The sequence below is a fragment of the Symsagittifera roscoffensis genome, chromosome 3 (genome assembly GCF_963678635.1).
Source record: "Symsagittifera roscoffensis chromosome 3, txSymRosc1.1, whole genome shotgun sequence".
Lineage (NCBI taxonomy): Eukaryota > Metazoa > Xenacoelomorpha > Acoela > Convolutidae > Symsagittifera > Symsagittifera roscoffensis.
The window spans coordinates 46,991,141-47,005,659 of record NC_087064.1 but is presented as its reverse complement, the minus strand read 5'-3'; the positions used below and the strand labels follow the sequence as shown (position 1 = coordinate 47,005,659).

The 14,519-nt window shown below is 39.0% G+C and overlaps 1 protein-coding gene across 1 annotated transcript in view; it reads left to right on the top strand.

Moving 5' to 3' along the window:
- Positions 1 to 1,300: 1,300 nt before the first annotated feature.
- The window catches only part of LOC134841498 (leucine-rich repeat-containing protein 27-like), a 40,212-nt gene continuing 26,993 nt past the window's right edge, over positions 1,301 to 14,519 (top strand). Inside the window, exons 1-4 of the mRNA XM_063857523.1 lie at positions 1,301 to 1,850; positions 2,143 to 2,201; positions 2,275 to 2,469; positions 3,185 to 3,428. Coding sequence (XP_063713593.1) covers positions 1,525 to 1,850; positions 2,143 to 2,201; positions 2,275 to 2,469; positions 3,185 to 3,428 — 824 coding nt within the window. The 5' untranslated portion in view covers positions 1,301 to 1,524. The remainder of the gene's footprint in view (positions 1,851 to 2,142; positions 2,202 to 2,274; positions 2,470 to 3,184; positions 3,429 to 14,519) is intronic.

The window sequence follows — 14,519 nt, the reverse complement described above, 5'->3', positions numbered from 1 at the left end:
ATGTTTTGGAGAATATACCCTTCTTAAAGTTTATTGGGCTACGTAAGGGGCTCACTTTGATATAATTATGGCTGTGATCGAATGGGTACTTTTGGCGTAATTTTTAATTAACTAAGAAAAGCCAAAATGACTCATTTTTGGGGTAAAATTTTGGGCCCGAATTTCGCAAAACAAATTACACCATAATAATTCTGCTAAAATTTTAAGCAAGTTTTGTCCTCATAATTTTTCTCCTAAACTCAACCCAATTTGAGAAAAACGCGTTTTAAATTTCAAGTTTAACACGTTTTGTCCGGTTAATTTAAATCAGCACTGTATTCATATTCGAACATTTAATTTTCAATGGTTAGATGAAGATGGATTGATATTGAAGATTTTTGTCCTTATTTGTTATCTTGAGTAATAATCATTTTGTAAAGTGCAAAAGTTCCATAGTGAGTCGAAATAAAATATGCGTGCTAAAATTTGAAGAAGGGACTAATCTTTCAGACATTGCCTCACGGAATCAACAAGCTAACAGCTAGGCTCACATGCAAAAACTGTGTTGTATTAAAAGATTCTAGTCTGTATTTGTTCCGAAGAAAAATAGTATTTGTGCCTCTTCTTTTGATGTACCACCATCTGATTATGTTTTCCCTGAGCAATCTTATCTCACGCCTACAATTAGCGGGTCTTTGAAACGAGTTTTTATCCTGGTTTTCCTTGTATAAATAGATGTAAATGCGGAATAATGCTTTCCCTGTGTTTACCTGGCGGCCCACTTGAAGCGTGTCATCTGTGAAAATTCAATATTTTTACAACGCTTTTCTGAAAGCAATAATCAAATCAAGTTGTGTGCCTGCGACTAATTCATATTTAAGCAAATTGAGAATGTAGAGGAATTCCTCAACTAATCTCTCAGCTACATTTTAATTGCATCTTGATGAGATTGACTCTTTTTTTCATTAGCAACCGCACCAAAGCCGCTTTTCAGTTTTCTTTTCCCAATTTTGAAGTGGAAGTGTGAAAATATATTTATTTGGCCTGTAATAACAATGACTTAAGTTCAAGCTGAAATGTTCAAAATGTTTTTCAATGGGGATTGACGTGAAAGGAAAACAGTAAACGGAAAGTACTTATTTACACAAATATTTTTCTAACAAAAAGGGCTGTTTAATGCAGGGCTGTAAAAAAATATATTGTATTTAAATACAATGGAAATAAAGCAGAAACACCAAACCACTGCCCGTTTCATAGAAATAAAAAAATATTGATTTTTAAGAAAAAATTCATTTAAATATATATCTTTTACAGCCCTGGTTTAATGAAGATTGAGTTTGATATAATTATTTTACAGAAAAGCAAATGATACTGACGACTTTTTGAATTGCTTTATCTGAAGTTAGAAATTGGAACTGTGCGAATGCTGCATGCATACTGAAAAGCCTGTCAGTGAAATGACTAAAACTTGTTTAAGATAGAATATGTTCACAATTTGAATTGAAATGATGTAAATAGTCAAGGTAGTTAGTAAACTTGTAGAAAATGGTGGACGCTTCGGGCGATATCGTTCAAACGCAGTCTTGTGGAACAAACGATGAGTATGCAGATCCAAGCGACCCTTATTCAATTGACGAATTGCTGAGTGCTTTCGCCCAAATAGATTCCCCTCTTTTGGACTTGTCCTATTACAAACTAACAAAAGTGCCGGCCCAGTTATTATCGCTGTCACACATTGAATATCTCTATTTGTGCAACAATCAGTTGAAGATGTTGCCGGATAATTTTTTCGCTTGCTTGCCGAATCTGAAATGGCTAGATATGCGATATAATCGAATCACAGCTATCCCGAAGAGCATAGCAACTGCTAGGTAGGTTTACATCAGCACATGCGTTCAAAGACACAATTAAAGTCCTAGTAAAGGCACAATTGAAAGTTGAATGCGTATAAATTTTTCATATACTCTTATAGATCACTTTTGACATCAGGAAACTAACTAAATCAGATGTATACTTTAATACGTAAAAAATGTCTGATTAAATTATTATAGACAGTCGAATCTAAGTCTGGTAGTTTTCGTGTACCATAATCATAGCGCCACGTAACGCGGCATTAGTTAAACTTATCATAAATGTTGCCACTCGTTTTGTTTTTTGTTTTAGAAAACTGGTTTCTCTTTTACTGGGCAATAATTGTTTGCAGTTCCTTCCTGTAGAAATGGGTAAATTTCTCAGTTTTCTCAATTTGACAAAAATTCATTAATAGTTAATTATGAAAATAAATGCGTTGCTTAGGTTCCCTAAAGACTCTACAGTCGCTGAACCTAGGGGGAAACTCCCTTCAGTTCCCTCCGCCGCACGTGATCGAGAGGGGGATGGGGGCTATTGTGAAGTGTTTGAAACAAACTGAAGCCATTTTGGCCCAGAGTGAATTGGACTTGGATTCACTGTCCGTCTCAGACCCGAACACAACTACACAGATACTCGAAGGTTAGTTGCTCGAAGGTGCTGTTCCTCAATGACAGAACAATTAAAGATAGCACTCTGCATTTTATACAAGGTGCAGATTTTCGAAGTTTTATATACTCTCGAAAAATCTAGTCATCGGGTGCGAGAGCATTTTGAGAAGCTTGGGAACTTAGTTATGATTACATGGCGTTATCTCAATCTCTCAACTTATTCTTTAAACGCTAATTTTGAGCTGAACAAGTTAAATAAAATGTGTTTTAATCGGAATTGATTGAACTTATTTGTTATTGATTGACATAAGCTTAATCAATCATTTTTAACCTGTTGATAAACTGATGATTGTACTGGTCATCACGGGTTTGATTAGTTTTCGGTTTAACTTCTATTGGTTGGCAATGAAGGAAGTCGCGATTGCTATCATTTTGATGACCCTTTTCAATATTGCAATTTCCAATCTTTGTTTCGCTAAGACGGAATTGTATCCAAATTTTCTTGCTTTTGTTTGCTTGGATTTTGCTGCAGTTCAGCTTGTTTTTTATTATTTAGTGATTGCCAGATGTTCATTTTGAAGTCAAGAACTGATTAAAGTCATTAAACGGCTAATATATCCTATTTATCAACCTAGTAGAAGCAGTTATTATTTCTTATCTCCTGTTTTTTTTCACCCAATGGTAGGAATTTGATAGATGAACTAGTGACTTATTTTGAAGGTGATTTGAATCATTAAGTTTTTTAGAGATGACTCAGCTTCACTTCCACAGTATCCTTTCGGACTCTTCCGACGACGAAACAGTCGGTGGAATGAAAAGCAGCCAGCGAGGTTCGAATCTCGGCCACTCCATGACCGGAGGAATGGTCAGAGGCGGTTTTTACGCGAATACTTCGAGTTACTCGGCAGCCACAGGAACCAAAATTCACAGCAATGGTGCTAATTTGCAACAGCAACATAATTTCAACCGCTCTCATAGTCTGAAACAAAGGCTAGTTGCAGGCTTTAATTTACTTTTAGAGAGGCCATTGAAAGAAGCAATTTGCGCGCGATTCAAGTACAGAGTGCCCTTTTGAAGCGTAGTGCATTAAGGGTTCTTGTTTATTGTATTTCCCCAGTATTGCTTTTACTCCTTCCCCCAACATTTCCACCCTCCCTTTTTGCTCGATTGCTTTTCCCCACCACCATTTTGACCCTCGCAGTGTTTGTGCAATTTGAGTAATTAGATGTTAAACAGGCGTGAGAATGTGGTGGGCACAAAAAGGAGGGATTAAGACCTAATACTTTTTTGTGTTCTTGCAACTGTTTCGTAAAGCTATGTTTTTTCCTTCTCGTGTCAGTGATGAATAGAATCTAGCAGCAATCATATCATCGAAAATGATTAGGAAGTAGTTATTTTGGAACTGATTTCTTTTGTTCTTATATTTCATACTGTAATTCCTTAATCATAAATACGATAGCCGCAGCGACGTCCATTTAAATAAACAATTTAAATCAACTTAAATTTTCATTCGAGTTTCAATTTATTCAAATGTAAATTATGAGTCCGCTCAATTTAAATGAAAAGTTTTAATTTAAATCGAACAATTTAAATTTAAAAAAATTAAATTGCCCGAACTGGATTCAATCTGAGGCCAAAGTACACACTTTGCATCAGTCAATTATTTTAACATTTCACAGTTCTGCGGAACAAAGCAAACAATCTGAGTTTTCACGACAAAATTACAAAAACTTTGTTACAAATAGACTTGACGCCAACAATTTATATATCTTTCCAAAAGAAATTTTTATTTAAATTTTTATTTTTTAGAATGGACATCACTGAATAGCCGGAAACGAGAAAAGTCTACTTTTGGTCAAGCAACACTATCTATTCTGAATGTGTCTTCGGCGCCAACTTATATAAGCGTTGATCGAGTTTTGCATTTTAGTTTATACATTTTCGTAAAAATGCCCGAAATATCATTTCGGCACATTCTTTCCAGAGTTGACAACAAAAGCATTCGTAAAGTCTGAATCAGGTCTTATTGCGTTTTTTGTAGAGATCGGAAAACGCGTTTGGCCAAATTAAACGAAGTTCTAAAAGAATCCACCCTTCTAGAAAATTTGTTATCCTCCCTTGCATAGGGTGATTTGCAAAGAGGGATAATAATAATCATAATTACGCTTTCGATGAGCAAGCGGTATCAAATCGGAATATAGACTTTTTTCGGTTTAACAACTATTTTAATAAAATCATTTGAATCATTATACCTTTGGCTCATATGGAATCAAAAGTGGGACGTTAATTTAACGCACTTGGTCTGGAGATAATGCAGTTGACTTTGAAATCTATTGTCAGTGGTTCGAGTCACGGCCGGATCTTTTCCGAGAAAAATTGATTAGTCAGATTTAAGTTGTCTATTGATGTTTTGTCGGCTTAGTTGCCACGCTACATTTTTTTGCGCTGAAATCAGTTTTCATTGTAGTCTGAAGTGTCGTTAATTAACTCCTGCAGTTTTTGGCTAATATATTACTATGACAACAATTTCTTTGACATTTTGTTTTCGGTTTAATTGGCGTCTAACCACGTGTTGTTGGCTTAGTGAACGCTTGAAAATTACTAGAAGCTTGCTTAATGCTAATTGTTATGAAAAATTTAGACCGATTTTCGTGGCAGGAATGCGGAACTCCTAATAAATTTTCTTCTAATTTTTACTTTATTTTGTAAGCTGTTTACCTTATTTTGCAATAAAAAACGAGATATTTCTTTTCAAGCCTTTTCTTGGTACTTTAATTAATTTTCCAAGTGTCAATTGGCTATGTTGCCATTTTTTATTATTTTGTTGGTTGGCAATGGATAGGATTTTCATATAATATTACCAGTTTTTTCATTTCTTTAAAGATTTGTTTTAGTGTTCTTTGATTTTTGTGTTGGAGATTTTCAGCTTTTACGCTGGTAATTAGCTACAGTTATCAAATTTTCTGAGCTATTTACCTTTTCTTGCAATCGAAAAAACTTTGTTACAAATAGACTTGACGCCAACAATTTATATATCTTTCCAAAAGAAATTTTAATTTAAATTTTTATTTTTTAGAATGGACATCACTGAATAGCCGGAAACGAGAAAAATCTACTTTTGGTCAAGCAACACTATCTGATCTGAATGTGTCTTCGGCGCCAACTTATATAAGCGTTGATCGAGTTTTGAATTTTAATTTATACATTTTCGTAAAAATGCCCGAAATATCATTTCGGCACATTCTTTCCAGAGTTGATAACAAAAGCATTCGTAAAGTCTGAATCAGGTCTTATTGCGTTTTTTGGAGAGATCGGAAAACGCGTTTGGCCAAATTAAACGAAGTTCTAAAAGAATCCACCCTTCTAGACAATTTGTTTTCCTCCCTTGCATAGGGTGATTTGCAAAGAGGGATAATAATAATCATAATTACGCTTTCGATGAGCAAGCGGTATCAAATCGGAATATAGACTTTTTTCGGGTTAACAACTATTTTAATAAAATCATTTGAATCATTATACCTTTGGCTCATATGGAATCAAAAGTGGGACGTTAATTTAACGCACTTGGTCTGGAGATAATGCAGTTGACTTTGAAATCTAATGTCAGGGGTTCGAGTCACGGCCGGATCTTTTCCGAGAAAAATTGATTAGTCAGATTTAAGTTGTCTGTTGATGTTTTGTCGGCTTAGTTGCCACGCTACATTTTTTTGCGCTGTAATCAGTTTTCATTGTAGTCTGAAGTGTCGTTAATTAACTCCTGCATTTTTTGGCTAATATATTACTATGACAACAATTTCTTTGACATTTTGTTTTTGGTTTAATTGGCGTCTAACCACGTGTTGTTGGCTTAGTGAACGCTTGAAAATTACTAGAAGCTTGCTTAATGCTAATTGTTATGAAAAATTTAGACCGAGTTTCATGGCAGGAATGCGGAACTCCTAATAAATTTTCTTCTAATTTTTACTTTATTTTGTAAGCTGTTTACCTTATTTTGCAATAAAAAACGAGATATTTCTTTTCAAGCCTTTTCTTGGTACTTTAATTAATTTTCCAAGTGTCAGTTGGCTATGTTGCCATTTTTTATTTTGTTGGTTGGCAGTGGATAGGATTTTCATATAATATTACCAGTTTTTTCATTTCTTTGAAGATTTGTTTTAGTGTTCTTTGATTTTTGTGTTGGAGATTTTCAGCTTTTACGCTGGTAATTAGCTACAATTATCAAATTTTCTAAGCTATTTACCTTTTCTTGCAATCGAAAAAAAATGAGATATTTCTTTTCAGTCTTTTTCTGATATCCTTGTTTTTGACGCTTACCTTTTTAACGATTGGCTATGTTGCCAAAATTTATTGTCTTGTTGGTTGGCTGGCAATGGATAGTAATGTCATATAATATCACCCATTTTTTCATTCTTCAAAGATTTGTTAGTGTTTTTTGATTTCCTGATAAGAAATTTTCAGCGTTTACGCTGGCGATCAGCTATAGTTATCAAATCGTTTTCTTTTGAGCATCTTGAATCAAGTAACAAGCCAGTTAAGTCTCTTTTCATGCAGAGTTTCATGAGTGGTAGTTTTGTTTTCCTCTGACATAGATTGTTTCGAGCTCTTAATAATGTTCTTTTTTTTTGCTAAAAATGCTCAGCTTATGATTTTAAAAAGGGTGGTGCTGCAAGTGATGTGAAGGGCTGCTTCGATGTTGCGTCCTGTATACTTTCAAACATGATTCTGATGGTTTTGAAAGCATGAACTTCAAATGATACCTACTGATTCACTTTTTGCCAAATAAGATATTTCAATCAGATAAAATGTCAATAGAGAGCATCCCAAAAATGAAGGTTTTGTTTTCCCAGGCTCGAAGTAAAAGTTGTTGTTTTTTTGATTCGCCGAGGCCAGACTTTTGAGGATTCAAGATTCCAGATGCATGTTGGCTATAATAGTCTGCAATAATTTGACAAGCCGTAGTTTTCTCTTTCTCGGTTTCAGTTCAAATTTTTGACTTCACTAAATAAATTTGCAAGCATAGCTTCCAATTTTTTGCAAGTAGATGAACTATCTGAACTAAAATCTGACCGTTTAGTCATTTTGTGACTAATTTAGCATAATGGCTTTATTTTTGCAGTTATTTTTTTCTTCTTATCCCATTTTTCAGTGGTTACTAATTTGCCTGTAGCCACGTTAGCAGTACCTAAGTTAGTTCATTTTCGCCATTGTTGATATAATTTTGCTTCATTGATGCAGTTAGCGGAGGCTTCCACAAAAGATTGCAGCTTCATAAAGGAAGTCATTGAGTAAAACAATCAATGCAAAACAATTTGTTTTTCTTAATAAGGCGCACCGGAGAAAAAGGCCTTTGATTGACTTCGAATTGTCCATATTAGTCGGCTGCTGCAGAATGCAAAATATGTTTTCATCGATCGCATTTAAGTCGAAAATGGTTTGAGCTATTATTGATGAACTTGGCGCCTCCTTGAATGTAGCAGCAACTTATTTTCGATGTTGTGCAGTTTTTACATGAAAGGATAGTGAGGTTAGGAATCTGAGCTTGCAGTTTCCTGATTTATTATCCTATAGTAGTGTGAAGACAATTAAATAATTGCGGTTTAATCAATAAATGACACTTTTTTGACCCTGGTGCCAATAGATTAAGCTTGCCCTAAATTATTTTTGCTTTGTTCTTCCAGAAAAAAAATACGGATCTCATTAAGTTTTTTACCTTCCCCCTATATAATCTAGCAACGAATATCAACCTGCTTAAAAACCAGTTCAACAGCTAATCATATGATTACAGAAGCAAAGCTTGTGTGATAGTATGAACTAATTTTTTTTCAATCTAAGTCGCAAATATTAGTGTTCATTTATTTTGAAAGTGTTCATTTTGCTAAGGATATTTAAACACACTATATTAAAAGGAGCACTTTAGCTTCAAGGTATCATGGATCTGTAGCGTAGAAGTAGGAAAAGAGACCCGCAACAAATTAAGAGGCTTCGAAACTGGTAAGAACTTTTTCGTATTCTAGTTGAAATGCGTCCGCTCTATAAATTGAGCCATGTTAGTTGGTAATTTTTTTTTTCAAATTGACTGGTGCTGCTAATGCGTCATAATTGTCTCGCGTCACTTAACAATTATGTAGACTCATAATTGGAGTGCGTCACTTGAGAAATTTTGCAGATTGAAAGTTATACTCATTCAGTTTTTTCCAGTAGCGTTATCAGTCACATTTATGCTTGTGTTTGCGAAGTGCAACTTCGACTCTGTGTAATTATTCACCTAGCAATGAGTTTCTGGGCTTTGGTTTGCAGTAGCTCGCATGTGATATTTTTTTTTGGTTCGGAAGAGCGGTTTTTGGAAATTTTTGTCGACCAAATTGATTGTCTCCGCGGGTTTAATTCATGATATCCCTCCCCCTATGGCATCTACTAAATCGTCTGTTCGTCATATGATTACAGAAGCAAAGCTTGTGTGATAGTATGAACTAATTTTTTTCAATCTAAGTCGCAAATATTAGTCTTCATTTATTTTGAAAGTGTTCATTTTGCTCAGGATATTTAAACAGACTATATTAAAAGGAGCACTTTAGCTTCAAGGTATCATGGATCTGTAGCGTAGAAGTAGGAAAAGAGACCCGCAACAAATTAAGAGGCTTCGAAACTGGGAAGAACTTTTTCGTATTCTAGTTGAAATGGGTCCGCTCTATAAATTGAGCCATGTTAGTTGGTAATTATTTTTTTTCAAATTGACTGGTGCTGCTAATGCGTCATAATTGGCTCGCGTCACTTAACAATTATGTAGACTCATAATTGGAGTGCGTCACTTGAGAAATTTTGCAGATTGAAAGTTATACTCATTCAGTTTTTCCCAGTAGCGTTTGTAACATTCGCCCAAATACTACACAGCGACGGAGCGTAGAAAAAGTACCTATTAACGACTGGCAGGCGTCAGTTACCTTAATCCTACTCGTTTTTCACCGTCTCGACCTTGCCAGTTGATTTTCTGGTCTGTTTAGGGCAAGGTAAAAAGTTACCATTTTTAGGCCATCAGTCAAACGACTTTTGATCAGCTTTCGTTTACATGCGAACACAACCACATAGCTGAGTCTCGGATCCTCAGACTACGTGATTGTCATTAAAAACACGGCTCAAACAACCTATTTTAACATGTTTTTGTGTGACAGTTCTATATTAAATCCATTGGAGATGGATTGACCCTTTCCTTTTTCTAGCTACTCATTTTCTGAAATATCAAACAATAACGGTGTTAATTAAGAGATCTATGACATTCCAGTAGCTATAAAGTTAGTTTATACAGTCCCTTCACATAGAACAGTCTCTGGGGGACCAAGCCTCCGCTCCCGTAATATTCCTGAGATAACGCTCTTATCTCTTATAATTCGTGTCCCGGGAGGGTTCCGTGGTGTATTTCTTCCCCCACTGAAGCCTCCTTCTCCACCAATATCTGTTAACAAGTGTCTTATCGTGCGTTGTTGCCACGATAAGAGGCTTCGTGTTTTCCGTCTCTGGTACGACTGTTTTTCACAATATCTATCGTTGTTCTTTTTTCGTCACTTTTTCAGTCAAAATGGCCGTTTTTCGTATTTTTGAGAAATATTCTTCTTCCAATCGAAATTTTAAAAATAAAAATTCTAGAATATTCCGACCCTCCTTCGCAATACTTTTTCATCAATAAGGCCTTTAGTCGTTCTTTTTTACGTCGCCGGAAGGTTGTGCCGTGCCAGTCTGGCAGAATGGCACATACTCCCCGGACAAGTCTCCATCAATGTCCCTATTGATCGCATAACACCGGGTTATCGTCAAGTAGTTATCCAGTTTTCTACCATCAATCTTACAAATCGCATAAGAAAATGAAATTTATCTACCCCACTTCAACTCACTACGTGTCCACAAATGGCATCGTACTACATCTCACTGCCTTTCAACATTTTCACAAATTAACATTTTCACCCGTTAAAATTAACTTACATCACTCACCAAGTATAATCAGTTATTTATGCGGTCCTTTCAATATTAAAACTAAGAAACTCTGTGGCTAGGAAAGTTCTTGAGTTACCCACCCTTCCAGAGCGAGTTTACTCAAACTTACCATGTCGCCACACAGTGAATTTGTGTCTTACACAGGTTAAAAACTTCAGTCGTGAATAAATAGGTAAATATACTCACCTAGGTTCCTCATATACATACATAAATAGCCATAACTAAAATCAACAATTTCAACAATTTTAACAATTGCAACATTATAGTTTGGTCTGACCAAACTAGATCAAAACAAAAAGTTTCACAAGTTCAATAATCAAAACTTGGTTGATTGGTTTAAGTTTTAGCACACAAATACAATCAAGTTTTCTCTCCTTCTCTTCTCTTCTTTGGTCATCTTCACTCCATCACTTCTCCATCCTGATCTTCGCTGTCTTCCAACACTTTCTCCAGCATGTCCATGGAGTTGCGGGCCGTGCCCCAACTCTCCTGTTCCAACAGCCTCGGTTTGCAGCAAGGTAGCAAGTCCACATTCACCTTCTGCTCCCGGTTCCTGCAAAAGCTGTTGTGAAGACATAGGCTCACGTTTCGTTCTAGGTCAGCTCTTAAGACCTCTTGCTTCTCATCTTCAGTAACACAAGGCGCTCCAGCTACCCGCTTCACCGCTGTGGTGACCGCGTTTCTGTGCGTCAAGAAAGCTCTCTTATAGGCTCCTGGTCCTATATCTAGCTGGAAAGATTGATAGGCTTCAGTGTTCCTCGACATATGACGCTTCGCGCGTTCATACATCCATGATGTCATCACTGCACGGAACCAAGGCATCAATCTTTGCCTTGACCATATTCTTTCAATGGCTTTAGGTATCCTCAGAACCTTGCAGGTGGTTCTGAAAAGATCCAATTCACGACTCATCTTCACGTTGCTCAGCTTCTCAGGAGTCGGCACGGCCGTCTCCTGCTCATTTGTGTCCGCGTTAGCCTCCAGCCATCTCACTGCCAGCATGGCACTAACCACCACGATTGACACCTGTTGATTCTGATCGGGCAACCCCGTAGAGTACAACTCCTCCACGTCCCATACTAGCATTAGATTCCCGCGTTTGGGGTACCACAACGTCTGCGCCAAGCAGTGGCATGGATACTCCCCATGGGTCCTCACTATGTTCCTTCGGGTCCGATACCCTGAGGCTCCCAGCAACGGTTCCACCTCCATCAGAATTCTATGTAAGTCGTCTTTTTCTTCTATTGTGGGGAATTCAGCGGATAAGGCTCCACTCGCTTTCTGTTTCTGGAACTCACTCACATTGCCTTCGTTCAGTCTCATGAACTCTTCACCCACAACGTCTTGCAACTCGCTTTCGGATCTCTTCGGGACTGCCCGAAAGATCTTTGCCAACAAGTCATATGACCTTTCCGACATTCTGGCCAACCTCACGCACTTTGGCACAGAGAAAAGTTGGTCAACCAACACTTGTTGCGTCCTCGCATCCATTACCACCATGTGCGTAGGATATCTACTACTGCAATATGGTGCGGAGCTTGAAACCACCAGATATTTTGAACCAGTCGGTTTATGATAGGCCTCACTATCTTTCAGATTCATCTCGTTCTCCAGAGCTTCTCTCCAGCCTCCGATCTTCTGCTCCGTTTGCAATGCTCCAGGGAATACTTCCACACTGAGGGACGTCACTAGCTCATGGGCACGCTTCAGGCGCTCAAGCGATTCAATCGAACTTGTCATGCTACAAAATCCCAAGGCTGTGATCAAGTTTACATCCGTCACCCCATGACAGTCTGCGACCAACTCCATGGCATTCTTATCTGACATGCTCAATCTTCCGTACAATCGTGCCAGTTGTCGATGCTGCTCGCTCAGCGTAATCAGGCAGTGTCCCAGGTTACAAACATGTCCTTCCATCCTACTTTGTTGAGCCAAGCATGTGCCTTGCTTCAACCAATCGCTCGATGGACTTTCCTCAGGCAGCTCCGTGGATGGATTGCTCTTCGGCTTCGTCAACTTCATGGCCAGCAGATGGTGTATCATGGCCAGATCATGTAGACTCGCGTCATCATCCCGGTCTAACATGACATCCGCTGTGATGTCCCAGATTAAGCCGGCGTTAGGATGAGGACACCACGAAGGCTTCATGAGTTCCCACATCGTCACTAGACTGGTTTTCAAGGGACCGTCCCAAGAACCACAATCAAAACTCACTTGCCCCTTTAGCTCGGGAACCGAGGGTTCGACCACTCGTTCTTCCAAGATAATTCCCAGCTTGGGTTGTTCCACCATCAGCATTCCTGTTTCTTTAATACGTTCGACCCAGAAATTGAGTACTATGACTTGCTCATAGTCGAAGTACGCTTCCCTGGCTTCTTCATTCACGAAGGGATTATACGCCATCCCCGGTATGCCAGACACATATTGGAACGACTTCAGTTTCCCTAGTGTTGCAAACTCTTTTTGTCCTCTGACCGCTTCAATCAACTCCCGGCTCACTTTCAATTCTTTGTTGGAATATCTTCTCACCTCTTCCAACTTGCGATAGCTTTCCATATCATTCGACTCCTTGCTTGGCACAGTCAATGGCATGTCCTGATACAGTTCCAGGAGTGCCCTAAGGAAGTTCCTTTCACAATCAACTCCCTTTTGCCGAATGATCTTTATGCATTCTCCCAAAACAGGAGTGGGGATACGATCCACCACGAACCTGACAAAGCAAAGGGCATCCTTACGCTTAGCCCATGCTATCGCAGAATCGTCTTTCGAAATCAACGCTCGCAGAGCTTCCATCAACTCCAGTTCCTGTTCCCGTGATTTCGAATCATTACTGGCTTCATACTCCGCTCTCTTGATGCCCATCAAGCACCAAGCCAACCGTACTTGCAGATCAGTTCTCACGCAAGGATGAGCCAGGTATGCCGCCACCGTAGCAGGTGCATGCATCGCCTCGTCGAAGTATCTCTGAAGGGCCGCCCTCCAGGAGATTTCTAGCAATTTTTCCAATCCGACTTCATTCGCTTCTGAGGACATTACCGTTCCGTATTCTTTTCGATTCAAGTTCGAATTCTCCGTGAGCTCTTTCAGATATTCCTGCATGACTCGCTTCTCGCTCCAAGCCATCAGGTGCCCTCTCGCGGAGTTCCTCGCTTTCAACATCTCCACATAACCCCCTGCCGGATCTCCCATGTGGACCACCGATTCCGGCACAGTTATTCGACTGTACTCGACCACGTCGAGTTGTCCTTCCAGTTTCAACTTGGCCATGTTGATTCGCGAGGGTCTATAATCTTCAAGTCCTCCAGATCCACATTGACTGAGGATTTCCATTTCTAACTTAGTGTCTGCCAGGGTTCGCGCCGTCTTCTTCGACCTCGTGGCGGTTATGGTCAGACCTGCCAAGAGCATAGGGGGTATCAGGTTTTCTTTTTCTCCCCCGACTGGTGTCGCACCATCTCCTTGCCCGCTCTCGCCTGAACGACCCGCACTAATCAGAGAGGTCACCACTGCCTTGGCTTTTGACTTCACCACCCTCTGGTTCACGACTCGACTCCCTGGCTTTCCTTTCAGTCTCTTCAGCCCTTTTCTGGCTCGTCTAACAAGTAATTTCTTTGTGCCCTGCTGATCATCGGCACTGTCTTCTGTAACTGACTCGGTCAGGACATCCGACTCCATGGAGTTCACTATTTTCTCCAGGACCTCACGCATGATGGGTTGATTCAATCCCACCTTCATTATGGACTGTGTCCCATATCGTCGTATCACGTCCCATGATTTTTCCATGAAGTTCACTCGGCTCCAGGTTGCTCCTGTCTTGCCTTCCAGTTCCATCTGATATCTTTCCCATTCCTCTTCTGGTAACGTACTGAGGAATGATATCTTCATTGACTCCTCGATTTTCCTCCTCCTCGGTGATTCATGAAGCAGTCTCTGCGGATCCCTGCTTCGGCACTCTCTAGCCTGGCTTATTGGGTCCATCGGAGATAGATCGGCCGACGCCTCCTTTGTAGGGGACATGAAGGACGATGGCGTCATTAGCAGTAGACTCCCATCGACCTCCCCATCGTCGTCTTCACTAAACCGGTATTCTAGCAA